Source organism: Erigeron canadensis, chromosome 9 (assembly GCF_010389155.1).
Source record: "Erigeron canadensis isolate Cc75 chromosome 9, C_canadensis_v1, whole genome shotgun sequence".
Taxonomy (NCBI): Eukaryota; Viridiplantae; Streptophyta; class Magnoliopsida; order Asterales; family Asteraceae; genus Erigeron; species Erigeron canadensis.
Window position 1 is genome coordinate 10293986 of NC_057769.1, and position 16534 is coordinate 10310519.

The 16534-nt window shown below is 32.1% G+C and overlaps 3 protein-coding genes across 3 annotated transcripts; 2 read left to right on the forward strand and 1 right to left on the reverse strand.

Moving 5' to 3' along the window:
* Nucleotides 1–1449: 1449 nt before the first annotated feature.
* LOC122581065 (WEB family protein At2g38370-like) lies at nt 1450–4227 on the reverse strand. Its single transcript, XM_043753206.1, has 2 exons — nt 3929–4227; nt 1450–3035 (listed from the first exon to the last, which is right to left on the reverse strand). Exons 1-2 carry the CDS (start codon nt 4139–4141, stop codon nt 1647–1649), a joined length of 1602 nt encoding a protein of 533 aa, XP_043609141.1. The 5' UTR covers nt 4142–4227; the 3' UTR covers nt 1450–1646.
* Nucleotides 4228–10933: 6706 nt separating this feature from the next.
* Nucleotides 10934–12002, forward strand: LOC122582161. The gene has a single exon (XM_043754518.1). The coding sequence runs from the start codon at nt 11063–11065 to the stop codon at nt 11684–11686; it is 624 nt and encodes a 207-aa protein (XP_043610453.1). The 5' UTR covers nt 10934–11062; the 3' UTR covers nt 11687–12002.
* Nucleotides 12003–15037: 3035 nt separating this feature from the next.
* LOC122583179 lies at nt 15038–15981 on the forward strand. The gene is made up of 2 exons (XM_043755606.1): nt 15038–15155; nt 15506–15981. The coding sequence occupies exons 1-2, from the start codon at nt 15038–15040 to the stop codon at nt 15979–15981; spliced, it is 594 nt and encodes a 197-aa protein (XP_043611541.1).
* Nucleotides 15982–16534: the final 553 nt, after the last annotated feature.

Consider the following 16534-nt stretch of genomic DNA (forward strand, 5'->3'; position numbering starts at 1 on the left):
GAGTATCGATGGGCTAATGCTGAGATGGGCTTATAAAGTAGTAATTTCGACAAACTTGCTAATTATTACTCTTATAAGTTTCAAAGAGTTAACGGGCTTAAATTAGGGATGGTATCCGTGCTAATACCCTACCGATACCGAAAATACCGTAACCGAAAAACCCTAAAATCCTCAACCGAATACGGTTCCGAACTCTCGATACCGGTACCGGTTTGGTATCGGTTTCGGTATCGAGATTTTCGGTTCCCTACCTATTTGATACCAAATTTGCCAAAAAAGAAAAAAAAAATCTTTACGCTAGGCTCTTATTGTCTTACTTAGATCATCTTTTTACATATTACTTCGTATATGTACAACATTACTCGTCAAAGGAACGAACTTGGTTTACTATCTCTTCTGATATTACTTTTACATGTGCACAGCCCTCTGTCAGGTTAATAAAAGCATTTCAAAATCAAATAACTACTCGTGGGTTATGGCAAGTAGAATGAATTTTTATCTTCTTTTATATTTAAACTTCAACCTATCTATATGCTTGACAAAGAGAGAAGCTTTTGAAATGTGTAGGAAATTATGATGTTACACACTTTTGCAGTTAGATTAAATGGAAGAGAGCATTGTTATAACTTGTAAGTCAAATAAAGTAATTCGGTAATTATATCATTAAAGTGTCAGTATACTAGTATCATATATCTTTCAAACAAATCGATATTCACATTCGGTTTCCCCGTAACGAACCGGTGCCGAACCGAATTGTACCGAAACCGAATATGTCTCAAATCAAGAACCGGTACCCATACCGAATCCCCATCGGTACCGAATTTCGGTGTTCGGTTTCAGTTTTTCATTATATTTGCTCACCCCTAGCTAAAATCAACTGGTAATTACTTAGTCACTAGTTTGGACATTTTTACCTATACCGCCATACCGGTTTGAAACCTAGCTGGATCTTATAAGATTTTTCTCAATGATATAAACCATCCATAAGTTTAGTGTCTTTCTATGAGAAAAAAAAAAAAAGTTTCAAACATTAATAAATACTGCAAGAAACTCCTCGAGAAATTCTTTATCTCCACATGTAGGCTTTATAGTTATTCATGTTCATATTTCTAAAAAAAATATGGAAAAAAGCACCTAAACATGACAAACATAACAATTTTGAGAATGAAAATGATAAATCCTTTTAAAGATTGGCTAAAACTCCTCCTAATATTATAAGAAAGTGACATGTGGTATCCATTAATTCTCTTTCCTAATTTTACCCATGATTTTTTCACATGTCATTATCTCATGGCCAAGAGGATTTTTAGGTTATTTAGTTAGGAAGATCAATCAACATGTTACTTATTATATCCAAATTACTAAATTGAAATTTCTAGTTAAGAAAACTATCCGGTAAAAATCATAAGCAATTCTAATAGTCATAGATTAAAGTATTAACATAGTAACAAAAAGAACATTTGATGTAGAATTGCAATCTGATGTTTTTAGTTATATGATTTACAAGATCATAAATACTCGAAACTATATCTTTTTTGACAAAGAAGAGACAACTAAGACAGTCTTTAACTTCATAACTAGCACAACCCACATTTCAAACAAATCATACACATCTTATAGCATGAGACTACAACACACAAAATATTCTAATCCTCGGTGCATGAGTGTCGCGAACCTATGCAAGGTTTCTTCTTCTTCTTGCTCGGTTTTGTCACCAGAAATGAAATCCGACCAAATCCAAACTTCTTCCTCTTTCCTGAACGGCGCTTCCCATTGCCACCATCGTCACCACCACCATTGATATTGCTAACATTAGTAGGTTTGCTCAACATTTGGGCCAAAGAAACGTTCCTTTTTATCTCACTTTTTTCTGAATATTCATCTGTTAATAGCAACTTTCGGCTCAAAATCTGCCCAATCGACATCGTGGGCCTGAAAACAGGACCCGACACATTACTTCCCAAATTGGCTCCATTGACATCCAACAAACGAGCATTGGCCTTGCTTGAGGAATTCTTGAACTTGGTTGAGTTTTGAACTGTTGACTTTCTTCTTTGACCATGATCTGATCGCCATTTTCTAAGTGCTTCTTCTGCTTTCAACTTGCCTTTATTAGCAACCTCTACTTTACTCAAAGCTTCTTCAAGAACCCTCTGGCTGTGTTTCACTTCTTCCGTTGCTTTATCGACCCTATTCAAGATTTCTGACTTAGATAACTCCGATTTGTTAACTTTAACCATTGAGTCATTGACTTGGCTAACTAAAGCTTCATCGGCCTCTTGAGCTTTTAACTTTAGAGACATGTATTCTTCAAAAGAAAGAGTCACGCCTTCGCCTTCAGATAAAGTTTGACTTTTTGATATTGACTTTAGCTCAGCCCTTGCAAGAGCTTCACTTGCTCTCGCTGCTTCCTTCAACTTCCTAGCAGCAATTAGTCGAATTTCAGCTGTTTTAATCTTTCTTTTTGTTTGTTTGATTTGATTCGTTGCTTTTACAACTTCACATTTAGCTACCTCTCCTACTTTCTTGAATTGTTCTGTCTCTGATGTCAATCTATGAAGCTCCCTAGGAAAGTCAATCTCTTCTTTAAAAGGTGAACTACTCGACGCATTTGAAGATAATCTTTGACGGGTTTTCTCAAGTTCAGATCTTTCTTTCTCAATCTCTTTGTTGTATGTTTCCACAATGGCTCTAATATCTGCAAGATCAGTTGTTGTTCGTGTTAGGTTAAGTTTAGCTTGATTTAATTCCATCAAGATGAATCCTGGAGCCGAAGAAGGACACTTTAAGTCTGATTCCAAGTCGTTTTTGTCATCCCCCCTTGCTGGTTTTTCATAATGTCCGTCCTTTACAGCTTCATTGACTTTAGCTGATTCTTTCTGCAGCTTCAATTTCAATTCTTCAACAGTCACTTTTGTTGCTTCGAGTTCTTTCAAGACTTGAAGTGTTTCCCTTTCTTTAACCATCAGATCGTTTGCTAACTGCACCGCCTGCTCTTCTGCTTTTGCTGCATCAAAGACTTCATCAATGCCATTCTGTAATCACATAACCATAAGTCAATACACAATCTTATCAGTTTGACTTTTATGGTCAGACAAAGTAAGTTTTCATTCTCAAAGATGCATCAAAGACTTCATCAATGCCATTCTGTAATCCCATAACCATATGAGAAGTCAACACAAAATCTATCAGTTTAACTATTAAGGTCAACAAAGTAAGGTTTCATTCTCAATAATATATACATACATTTCATCTAAATTACATAAACCAACTTCAAATGGTTTGCAGCATTTGTAACTAAAAGTACATAAATATTCACATTTTCTACAAAACCAATACAAAAAGAAAGATTTCTGAAAAATAAATATCTCTATTTGTAAGACGAATCATAATGAAAAAGCAAAAATAACTATAAAACTACAACTTTTTCTAGTTATTTATTCTTATTTCCTACACATGAACAAGTAGACACCCAAAATTTAATATTGGCAATATGAGGAAAATCTGGAAGTTAATTTATACTAGCAACAAGAAAAGTCTTATCTTTATGATCAGAAGCGTAGCCACGACGACCAATTAACAGGTTCAAAAACTAGTAACAATTATGTTTAGTTTCAGCAGTTTCTTTTTTTTTTTTTTTTGTTAAATTTGCTTTTAAATCACCCTAAAATTACACTTAAAGTCGAATTTTTTTCGCACTCGTAATGTTTTAAACCAATATTAGCATAGTGACACTTATGACTTGCAAAAAGAAAGTCAAAAACATATAACAATAACAATACACTTCACATTTTCACAATATTAACACAATGTCTCTACTATTAAACAATGATTCTACACTTCACAATAATAACCACCTTACATAACAAACCAACAAATAAAAATCATACATATTAACACAATAAAAAAATAAATAAACTATTTGAACCTCATGGATGCAGTCTTTTTGATGGGGTTTCCAGAACCCGATTCCACCGAATCGGGTCACGGCTTCTTTGACAGACTCAAATGGGGCAGAGGTATCAACTTCCCCTCTCAAAACACCACCATTGGTTTGCTTTTGCTCCAGACCCCTTTCACATAATCCTGACCCGACTACATTGTGCCCACCCGAATGAAATGCTGCTTCAGTTTCATCCATAAGATTAAGAAAAAGCTGACAATGGAAACAAAAATATTAATAAAATGGGCCTAAATTAGATTTTTGTATTATTGTTTGTTTGGATCTGAAATGAAAAGAAAACAAAATGAAATAAAAACACAAGTGAAGTGAGACAATATGGGGTTTAGGAATGAGGGGTTAAAAGTTAACGTTATTTGGGTGGATTTTTTTAACTTTTTTTTTTTTAAATATTGGGGAAAGTGTATGTAACGGCTCAATTTCCCTCACAAACAAAACAAAACCAAGATCAGCTTTAGGATTTAGCTTTTCGATACTAGTATCGTGTCCTTTTTTTTTTTTTTTTTTTTTTTTCTTTTTAACCTTTTTATTTATAGTGTGTCCAGTTAATGGATAATGATAAATAAATCTTATTGGTATGCCTAAAGATATGTCTAATAGTAAGATAATGACATGTGAAAAAATCAGGGAGCAAGATTAAGAAAGAAAATTCGTGAAATTCACATGTTAATTTTTTAAAGTTTTAGGTTGATTTTTAGGCATATGAGTTAGATTGACTAATAATTTTTCCCAGTTAATTGATTCTTAGTTTGTTAGTTATATATCTTTAAAAAAAGTTTTTTGTGCGTCCCATTAATTGTTTTGCTTCTAAGGTAATAGCCTAGTACACGGTTAAAGACTTTTTCACTTTGTAGTTTATTCCTAGAGGTTATGGGTTCTAAATTTATCACATGCAAATGTGGTGAGGGGCCTTAGCAATGCTATATTCATCTTCACATGGGAGAGTAAACCCTTTAGGGCATTGCCAAGATTTGAACTCGGCATGGGCGCATCAAAGTTGGGGGTGTTAGTCATTTATCCGATCTGCCTTTCAAAAAAATAATTTGTTTTCGCACGGGGTTTTTATGAAAGCAATCGCTCTACTTTTTAGTAGAGTCAATATTGTTTATATCTCACATTCTCCATACCTTACAGAGATTGAATCTAGTTGTTACTTAGGGGATGCCTGGTTGGCGATTTTGGAAGGTAAGTAATGGGAAAGATAATGAATACATATGTTTGATAGTAGTAAGGAAAGGTATTCAATACTTAAAAGTGGTCATTGGAGTATTACCCAATAAATTGGGGGTTAAAATAATCACTACCCCGCTAATCTTTTCTTTTTCTTCCCTTCTTCTCTTTTCTCTACCTATCCGGCCACCACTGCCACCTATATATACACACACGTTGATGATTCCTCAATTCTTTTTATTATTTTTACGGTAAAATTAAACCTTAAACTATATATATACACGTTGATTCCTTAATTCTTTTTCTAGTTGTTTCTTGACTCCAATCCTCACATAACGATCATCCATCAAAACCATTTGTTGCTGTCTAGTTTGGTGTGCACCGTTTAAATTATATATATATATATATAGGTAAAGTTATTTTGAGCACTTTTTTTTGCGAGAACTTTTGAAAACTTTTCAAATCAAACCCAACCGATAATTATTCTTTACATAAAAATTGTTTTTTGATTGTTTCTGAATAACTTATTTGTAATTTTAAAGTTTATAAAACTGTGTGGAGCATGGATTATCATCCATTGTACAATTATGTGGAGATTTGAATTTTTGATCACATGTGCACGAATATTGCTATGATCACATATATGCAAGTCGATCACATGTAATCATAGCAATATTCGTGCACATGTGATCAAGAATCCAAATCTCCACATAATTGTATAACGGATGATTATCCATGTTTCCACACAATCATAAACTTCAAAATCACACATAAGTTATTCAGATAATAATCAAAAAATAATTTTCATATAAGGAATAATCATCGGTTGGACTTGATTTGAAAAGTTCTCAAAAGTTATCGCAAAAAAAAGTTTGCCAAAATAACTTTTCAATATATATTATATATATAAATATATGCATGTTTCCTGTTTTTTTTTTGTTTTTTTTATCATCATGTACACATTCTTTTGATAGTTAAAAAATTCGGTTACTACTTTATTCATATATCAACATATATGAGTTTGTCGTGTATGTATATATGTGTATATGTAATATGTGTATGGTGGCCGGAAGAAATATAGTGACGGTGGCCGGTGATGAATTCCGATGGATGGTGGTTGAGATGTGTATTGTTAAAGAGAGGTGTGATGTGAGGGGTAAGATGTGGTGGTGGTTGAGATGATTTCTGGAAGAAATATAGGAGTACTATTATTATAAATTTTGAAAAGCCAAATAGCATCGATCTAGTTTTCCTTGGAACAACTGAACACATAGATCTACTTTAATCATGTTTGTAAAATTTTTGTTGTATATATATGGACATATAGAGTATTAATCAGGCATGATTCCTTACTATAACCAAACAACAATAATACAATCAAAATATTTCTTAGTATTCCTTTCCCTTTCTCTTTTCCATTCCTCTAAATGAACCAAACACCCCCTTATAAATCATTGTATAGTAAATTAAGGTTTTAGTGGTGTATGAGATTCTTTAGTCATAAACATTTCTATTTATTTTGAGAAAATATGTTGTTATCTAACTTGAATAGTGATTATTCCTTATAATATAACCATATAAGCAGATGAGAAGTTATCAATAAAGTGTTTGTTCTTGCTTATGTATAGTAAGCAATAAACAAATGAAATAAGATTCCAAACATGCCTTATGCAGGTATTATTTTATTTTACGTTTTTGATTATACCATACCAATTATAAGTCATTCTAGCATTAGTGGGGTGACATAGGCTTTTGCCCTTTGAAAAGAAATCTAAAGTTCAATAGCTGATATTAATGTATCAAAAATTATAAATATATTAGATTAGTTACCTTATTAATTTTTTTATTATTTTTTTTATAGAAACTATTTTTAAGCATATCAATTTTTGAAAAGAAAAGCCCAATTAACCATGAATGTCAAGTGTCGACTACCACATATAAACCAAGTTGTTGGAATTAGGAATATAAACCAAAAAACTATTGGGTCATATTGAAGGCCCACTAAAAGAAACCTACAAATCCATTCCAATAACCCATAAAAGCCCACTATAATTTCCCCGGTACATTGGTAAGGGCCTGTTTGTTTTTTTAACCATTAAGTGAATGAATTGATTAAGTGACTGAATAAATAAGTAATGTTTGTATGGATTAAGTCAATACAAACATACAATTGTTTTTTATTTATTAAGTCAAAAAAACAAACACTTTTGATGACTTAATGGATTAAATATTTTTATTAAGTCACGATTTAATTTATTAAGTCGAAAACAAATGTGACCTAAGTAACCACTAGAAATACTAGGAATTCTTCAAACCAGAATGTCCATGATAATCTAATTATTAAACTACTCATTATATGATTTATATATCATCGGGACAAGATGGGCAACAAATCGTCAAATCATGTTCTCCATTATTCAAATTAATTACTAATATTAATTACCAACTTTATATTATAAATTGGTGACACTGACCACCAAGATAACCAAATCAATAACAACCGAAAAATCAATGTTAAACTCTCAACCAACTAGAATAATATCATTCCATTTGTATCTTTCTATAAAGATATGGTTTTTTATGTCAACATGTTCCATTAATTTTGTAGAGTTTGGTGATTTTATGCCAACAAGGACCCTTCTCTGTTGATTCTTAATTTCTCTTATTAATAATAGGATTAAAGCATGAACTAACTCATTCAAACGAATAAATATTAGAAAATAATTTAAATCAACTTGAGACGATATATCCTAACACTGTGTTCTTGAGTTCATATTTAAAAGAAAAGAAAAGAATGGGGGATAGATGATTAGAAAATAAGGGTCTTCTTCCTTTCCTTCCAAATCACTCCAAAAGTGGGATGATTGATTTTATACTAAAAAACTAAAATCTTCCATCCATTTCATTTCATATCATTTCACTTAATTCCTTACAAAAAACTCAAAAACACAAAAAGTTATAATATCTTTTAGTTTCTTTTCCTTTCCTTCTCAAATAAATCTCATCAAGAACATAGTGTAACTGTTTTTTACTTTTATATAAGCCAAATTATAAGGCCCAAACCAGTCAAGTACGTTTTGCAGCCCACAACTGGACCCAGATTCCGTGTGTACCCCAATATTTAATTAGTGATAGTTCCAAATATTTTAATGTTTATGGATTCAAATTGCACAAGTAATGTCCCTTTTTATATACAGTATTTATCGTTTCGGGAAATTTCTAACAAGCTATAATTTTTTTCTAATTGTCTAATCGTTACTCTTCAGCATATGTGATGCGGTAGTAAGACTTGTAATCGGCGAGACCCAATTCGGTACCCGGCCCGAATTGAATAATCTAGAATAATATAAAACAATCAAGATATTATATGCTTTATTTCCAAACCTTTTAGTTTCGTTTTAGTTTCCAAAATATTTAATAGTTTATTAAATGTTTTGATTTCTTTATCATAATTCCCACTATCATAACAAGTATGTGTTAGCGTATGTGAATTTTTCAAATTGTCGGCATTCATTAATGTAAATCAATGATAATTTGAAGAGTTGTTCTTCGTTATTCTTATAATCAACAGGTTTCAATTATTTATCTTATTTTTCTTGTTGCGTCAATATGCTTAGCATAACCACACGTCCGCACTCAATGTGTGCATGAGTAATTAATTAGTAAACTCGTAATATACTTGCGTATCTAATAGACCACGAATCAGTATTTTTTTTATTTTATTATTTTTTTTTCAGATAGAGTTTGCATCAATCATGACTGAAATGTTTTTGCCAAGTCTAAGCATTCAGTTCTATACTTGTTAAACGTTTTCTGAATTGAAATACTTTTAAGCATTTAGATATCTATCAATTATTCTATGTAGTGTTGCATATTATCAAAGAAGTGAATTGGACCAACATCAACAAACCAGAGAGTGACATGTGTATACTAGGAAAGTAAGGTGCAAAGGATTTGCAAGGTTTTTTTCCCCAAACATGTAGCCGGGGAACGACATTAGCTAGCTAGGGAAGCCTCAGCGTATAATGGTGAAACTTTACACGTACCTAATTAGACAACAAGATATTAACCATGAGTCATTACAAGTATTCGGAGAAAAAAAAAACAAGGTATGTCATATCGGAAGATCGAACTCAAAACCTTGGGTAAAATCTAGTAATGTCTTTGACCAACTGGTTTGACCATCATTGGTGGTTTGCCGAGGATTAATATGAGGAGAATGGGGTTAAACACACTTGATTAAACATAACTACAGAAGGAACGCGGGAACTAAATTAAGGATTAGGGTTATATATTTATAGATTACGAGCATAATACCCTCACGTTGTTGCGAAATTTTGTTTTAGGGGTGACAATTTGTTATAAGGGTAAATATGGTAATTTAATGTTGTAATGTGTGGAGGGACATTTTGAAAACTACAAATATGTTGAAAGGGGTTTTAGAAAGAAAAAAAAATATGCTTAATTTCATAAGCCATACTATAAATAAAAAACCCAAAACGATTTATAAAGGAGTAAAGATAAAGATTATTGTTACTATTATTATTATTATAAAAAAAGGCAGCTGGTATCCCGATCACTTTTTTGGTAATTAAACCAGACTATTTGCAGCGATTATCGCTGCAAATAGTGGTGTTTTTGTTCATATCAAACTATTTGCAGCGATTACTGACAGGGGGCCCGCTATTTTTTGCCAGATTTACCATTACAGACAGGGGGGTCGCACTATTTGCAACTACTATCGCTGCAAATAGTAGGTGTGGTCTAGAATAAAAAAATTGAAAAAAAAAGATATAGATAACCAGTGACAACATCTATTTATAATTAACTGCTAACTGTTATCAATTAAGGTAAAAAAAACACAAAAACACTTTGTTTGATCACCGTGATGAACAACACCCCTCAAGCCACAACGCCGGCTATGGCCTGTGATGTGACATCACAACATGTTAAATCGCTCTCTCCACAACATGTGCTCTTTGTTTTTTCCATTAATAATCTAATTAGTATAAAATTTTCATTTTTGTTACGATGGGAACTTTCTACTGTAATATTGTTACGTTGATATATACTAAAACAAGTTAACAACGTCAATAAACGAAATCGTTGAAACTATATACATGTATTGAAAATGCCAATCTCTTTTATGCACCGAATTAATTTGTGATACGTATATGTACGTGTGACACATGCCACATGTTAAAGCCAACAATATTCAACTAACTCATTTAATTTATTACATAACTACCCCATACATCATAATAACTATTTAGATACTTCCTTCCTTCCTTGTATGGGGTTCACAAAATTAAATAATACTCCGGGTTCACAAAATTAAATAATACTCATCGATCTCTTTCTAAATTATATAGATCTGTTACTGCATCAAAATAGTAATCGGATCTCATGAACAATATATTAGGTGTATTTGCTATATATCTGCTATATCATATCATATATTTATATAATTACGTAGAAAAGTGAAGGTGAGATTGTCTCACACTCTATTTATTGGGTAAACACATCTTGGTTTTTTATTGCATAAAAATCATGAGTTTCAATCATTTATTCATATTATTTTAAAAATATTTAAAAAATAATGTGTAAAGGGAGTGTAAGACAACACCACATTCAATTTAACCTCATCTCGTTGTAATGTACAAACATTATGCTAATTTTGTATATAACACTCTGATTGAAAGTTATTAAATACGGAGTATGAAAATAGCTTACTATCTCCATACATTCATGTAATATATAGTAGATATTTAATATATGTATTTTTAGAAATATATATAAATAAATACCAACTATTCATAACACAACTTGAAATGCTTGTATACTTCAACCTCCACACTTGCATACACTCCCTCTCTCCCCTTGCATTATATTACTCTCAACATCTTCTCCTAGCAATTAAAACCAAAAGATATGCCTAGTAGTAGTAGCCCTGAATTATTTCCTCAAAAATCCCTCAAGATCAAACAAGATGATAAATTCTTCTCTAGACTTTTATCCAAAGAGAATTCTACAGCAAATCCATCCTTTAGAGTCTACTATGGAAATGTTTCAAGTTCAGTCCCTTTTACTTGGGAAATTCAACCTGGTACCCCAAAACACAAATTTTCTGACAATTCAGTCCCTCCACTCACCCCACCTCCATCTTACTACATCTCAAACCTTGATGATCATCAAAACATACCCACAAAGAGAAAATACTTACAAAGATCCAAGCTCATTTACAAGCTCTTATTGAACATGAATCTCATCAAGAAAGGACACGTGGCGTCATCCTCCTCACCCTCCTCTCTATCTTCTTCTTCATGGTCGACTTCTTCGTTTAGTAGTAAAGGATATGGATCAAAACGACGTCGTTTCACTAGCTTTGGCTCTTCATTTGATGATGGACATTTGTATAGTAGTGGTGGTGGATCTCCTGATTCAGTGATGTGTTTTGGGAGGAACAATGGAGATAGTAACAATAATGGAAATTCATACACAACTGGGATCATGAAGAAAGCTTTTTTATCTATTGTGGGTCGTAGATCTGGTTAATAAATACATCAAGTATACCATGCAAAAAAAAGGCTTTCGTGGCTCGTCAGTGATCTAAATTTGCAGTTAAAAAAAAAAAAAAAAAAAAACACTTCTAAGGGGCGGTTTGAATCCTTGATCAATTCCTTCTTTCATTTTATTTATGTTTTTCTTTAAACAAAGTCTTGTATCATGGACTAGAAAAAGTTTTCTGCAAATTGTTAGGATGTTTTGGGGTGTTTGTTGTGTATATGTAGTGATCTCTACTACATAAAATAGGAATAATTGCATTTCACAATTTAGTGAAAATTATTGAAATGTAAATGATGTTTGTTAACTCTTCGATCATCTTAATTTTGAAATTGCTTTATGGGTTCTGTTACTTGCATATATGTTTTCTTTTATCTGGTTATCTTGATTTCGATTTTCTGTAATGACTTTTTTGTGTTTAATTCGTAAGGTTTTTGAAATTTAACTGTGAAATACTGTATTATATAATAATTTATGATAATCTATTATATACAAGCATTTTTTTCAAAAACAATTATATAGTACTTGTATATTATTTTATTATATTATATTTTACTTGTATATATTATATATCATATGATCATATCATATATATCATGCATGTTATATTATTATTATATTTATATAAAACTCCAAGTATAACATTAACAATTTTTTAACATACGTAGATGAAAAAGACAGGCCAATTTTTATAATTTTCCCAAGGCTTTATCCTAAAGTGGCAAATCTTTATATTAAGATTTATGGAAATAATATTCTTACAACATATTTTTGTCATCTACAACAATACATGCATTATGCAGTTGTATTTTGTGCATAAAAATTTATACATTCATTGTAGATAGAAAAAAAAATATCACTTCCCTAAGATTTAAAGGTCTGCTAACATTCGCTTCTATATATGTTTTATTGTTTAGAAAGTGTCAGTAAAAGAATATCTGTTTAAATCTGAAATCGCATTTAACAAACATTAGATTTTCAATAATGGTTGCAATTATTCCTGTATACTAAACAGCAAAAGAAATGCTAGTCTTACACATTACATAAAATTTTTTTTATAAACACGTGTCATATACGAGGTGGTCTAATCAGTAAAAATAAAACAAAAAATAGAAGATATAAACATTATCTAACTGATGTAATGTCTTAATTTGTAAAACTCTTGTTTGTATAGTGTTCATAATTCTAGTAACTTAACCAACTCTTCGTTGAAGAGTTGGCCACCAGCTACCACTTTCTATGAGCAACCTAGGTTCGAATCTTGCTAGAAGCAGAATTGAATTTAAATGGTTGAATTACCTTGACACTATCCCTGCTGGAGGTTATGTGGGTATCAATTCAGTACATGGGATCAAACGGTTCCTATCAATCTACCGTTATAATTCTAGTAACTTTCAATTAAATAAACGTAAGAGTTAGATGAAATAAAATTCTTAAACCTTATTTTCTTAATTTCCATGGGGCCAGGCCCATTTAATTTGTAATTTAATTGTTTTTTAAACTATTTTTAGAAACAATAATGATGTGTGATGTCTACAAATTTTTTAAAAATGTTTTTATTCTATTTATGATGTCATATTTGGTTAATAATCTTTTTAAAATTATTATATTATATTATATAAATAAAAAAGAATTGTGATAACATAAGAGTTTTAAAATTTATGTACTCTCATGCATCTTTTTAATTAATTATAACATCATCATATTAATTTTATAATATCCTTCTTTTTATAAATATATCTCATTAATATAAATTTTTATTAAATGTTTACACTATTATGTAAGTTTTTAATCACCTTAATTTTTCGTTATAATAGGCAGAAAACTATAGTTCTTTTTGGATAGGTTTTACTTTTTTGTTTTTATCATCCGTATGTGTTTCAACATGTGTCTACAGCTGCACATGTTCTGTTTCCCTTTAGTTTCGTTATCTACATAATAACTTATTATAATCTTTCAATTTATTTAACGTTGTTATTATACATTTTAACATGATAATATATTTTAAAACTACCTGGATATAATTCAGTTAATTTGTAAAGCGTTTATAAATTAACCCGGGTTAAACCCGGGGTGATTAGCTAGTTGATTATTAAATTTGGAATGGATGTATAGTGATGAATGTGTGTGGCTAATTAAGTACAATTACGTACCACCCAAATTTATTAGAGTCATTTCTCTTTATGAAAATAAAATGTTCATTGGTTGTGCTATTTAGCGAGTTTACACGTTCATAGTATGTGATGTGTATGAACTAATGTGACATATATATATATATATATATATATACACACATATATATATAGCCACATTATTTTTACTGAATTTTTAAATATTGTTGGTATTATATATTCATTCGGGTAACCTTGACCAAAAAACAAAATGTTAATTAACATGACGAAAACTAAATGTTATGCACTTATGCATAAATCATTCTTGTTTCCCCTATTACACATTCTTCTAGATTAGCAAAGGTACTATAATTAATGCCCATTTCTACTTAATTTTGACATTTTGTCTCAAATATTTGCACGTCTATATAATGGAAGTTTTATTCGTTATAATTAATTTCTAACATCCAACCATTCTTTTTACTTTTACAAATTTGAGTTTTCAATTGCTCTAAATTAAAGCCTCGTAAAAGCATGTCTATTCAAGTAAGTAACATCTCACCTCCTCCATATTCGCCTATTCTGATTGAGTACGGTTGTTATAGTAATTGTACTTGTTCAATTGCCTTGCATTTTCATCTTGTCTGTGGTTTGACTCGGGTTGGTTCAAGCTTTGACTCTACAAGACCTAGCCAAGGCCCAAGACTTTGTGACTTCCCTTTACTATTAGTACACTCGCTTCATCTTGCATCTTCCATATAATCCTCATGTATTAAGTGTTTTTTTTTATTTTTTTGTTTTTTTTTATAGTTGGTTACAAATTTCTCACAAATCAGGCATTGGCTAAATCTATCTACTGTATATATGAAGATTAATTGTTAATTCATTTCTTAAACTAGGTGGCGGAAACGGTAATGTAAATTTTGAGAATACTTTGACTTTCGGATGGATTTTAAAAAATAGGATAAATAATAGTAAATAAATACGAATGAATAAACTAAAAACAAAAGATATAACACAAGACTTAATTATTTAGTCATCTTTATATAAAGATAGGACGAAGTAGAGAAAAAGTAAGAAGTACGTATGCAATGAGTGTAATTAAATACTACAACTATAAAAACTACTATTTAATTCTAATTCTAAAAAACTATTTTTTAGACTTGAAGAATATATCTAAACTTGGAATTGTTTGTTAAGAGGAGAGAGCCGAAAGAGAGATCACTGCGAGATGGGCGCGAGCTGGAGGGAGTTGGGCGAGCTTCGGATGCAAGTGAGGCGAGCTGGGTTGAGCGAGAATGGAACTCACTGCGGGTTGGGAACGACAGGGAACGACAGGGACCAAAAGTGTAAGTATTCCAAATGGTCATGTGACTGTTGGAGGACCTGTGGTGTAAAAATGGACGCTCCAGGGACTAAAAGTGATAAGTCTGGGAAACTTTTTTTTGTTTTTAAATTTCTATATATAGGGTCGAACTTATTATACCAAAAACACAACCCAACACCATTTTTACTCTATATTTCTCATTTTAAACACAAATATTAACATATTTTCATCATATGGATCCATTATCTTCATCATCATCATCGTCTGAAGAAATTTCTTCGGCTTCGGAATTTTCAATTCCTTTGTCGTTTCCAAATTTATCCACGGGTAGTAGCCTACCTTTTTTGCAAAATGTTCTTGACGCGGTTGAAGACGACACGACAAGCTCAACTGAAACGCACGCCTACATCGAGCGGTTTCGGGAACGAGCTCACGAAACGCTTATGCGCGACTACTTTGTTGAAAACTCAAAGTTTGGCCCGGTTTGGTTTCGTGAAATATTTCGAATGAGTCAAAGGTTGTTTTTAAAAATTGTTACTGAAAGTGAGCAACGGTTCGTTTACTTTCAACAACGTCTAGATCGGTCAGGGAGAAAGAGTTTAGCTGCCATACAAAAATGCACATCCGCGGTGGAACAACTCGGAACGGGCAACCCTCCAGATAACTTTGATGACTACTTGTGCATGGCAGCAAAAACTTATTGCCAAAGCCTTGATCATTTTTGCAGCGCGGTCATCGAGTTATATCGTGACGAGTACTTATGTAGGCCGACTAGTCATGATGTTGCCCGGTTGTACGAAGCGCATGAACGGAGACACAAGATTCCGGGAAATGCTAGGAAGTCTTGATTGTACGCATTTTGTTTAGAGAAATTGTCCTAAAGCGTTGAAGGGACAATACAAGAGAGGTGATCATCCATATCCAACGGTCACGCTTGAAGCCATTGCTTCTCAATACTTGTGGATTTGGCATGCTTTTTTTGGTCCTCCAGGGTCGCTCAACGATATCAATGTCTTGAATCAATCGACTTTGTATATGAGGGAGCGAAATTCAACGGCTCCCGACTCGTCTTTTACCGTAAACGACCGTCGTTACAAACGGGGATACTATCTTACCGATGGAATCTATCCTAGGTGGGCGACTCATGTCAAGGCAATGCCATATCCAACTGAAACAAATGACAAGAAGTTCAATAAAGTTCAAGAATCGGCAAGAAAGGATGTGGAGCGAGCGTTTGGTCTTTTGAAAGGAAAATGGGGGATTTTGAGTCGGCCAACGCGAGCGATTATGGTTGACAAGATTACTAACATTGTGCACGCGTGTACTATAGGGGAGTTCAAGTGGTTTTTAACCACGATGCAATGGATGAGATAGAAGATGAAAAAGTTTATCATCGTCTTC

Bases quoted from the DNA above. Each gene is read 5' to 3' on its own strand.
- LOC122582161 (XM_043754518.1), top strand. From the start codon at position 11,063: ATGCCTAGTAGTAGTAGCCCTGAATTATTTCCTCAAAAATCCCTCAAG.
- LOC122581065 (XM_043753206.1), bottom strand. From the start codon at position 4,141: ATGGATGAAACTGAAGCAGCATTTCATTCGGGTGGGCACAATGTAGTC. The intron at 3,036-3,928 runs GTTCAAATAGTT...ATGTGATTACAG, and splicing joins AAAAAGACTGCATCCATGAG to AATGGCATTGATGAAGTCTT.
- LOC122583179 (XM_043755606.1), top strand. From the start codon at position 15,038: ATGGGCGCGAGCTGGAGGGAGTTGGGCGAGCTTCGGATGCAAGTGAGG. The intron at 15,156-15,505 runs GTAAGTATTCCA...ACGCGGTTGAAG, and splicing joins GAACGACAGGGACCAAAAGT to ACGACACGACAAGCTCAACT.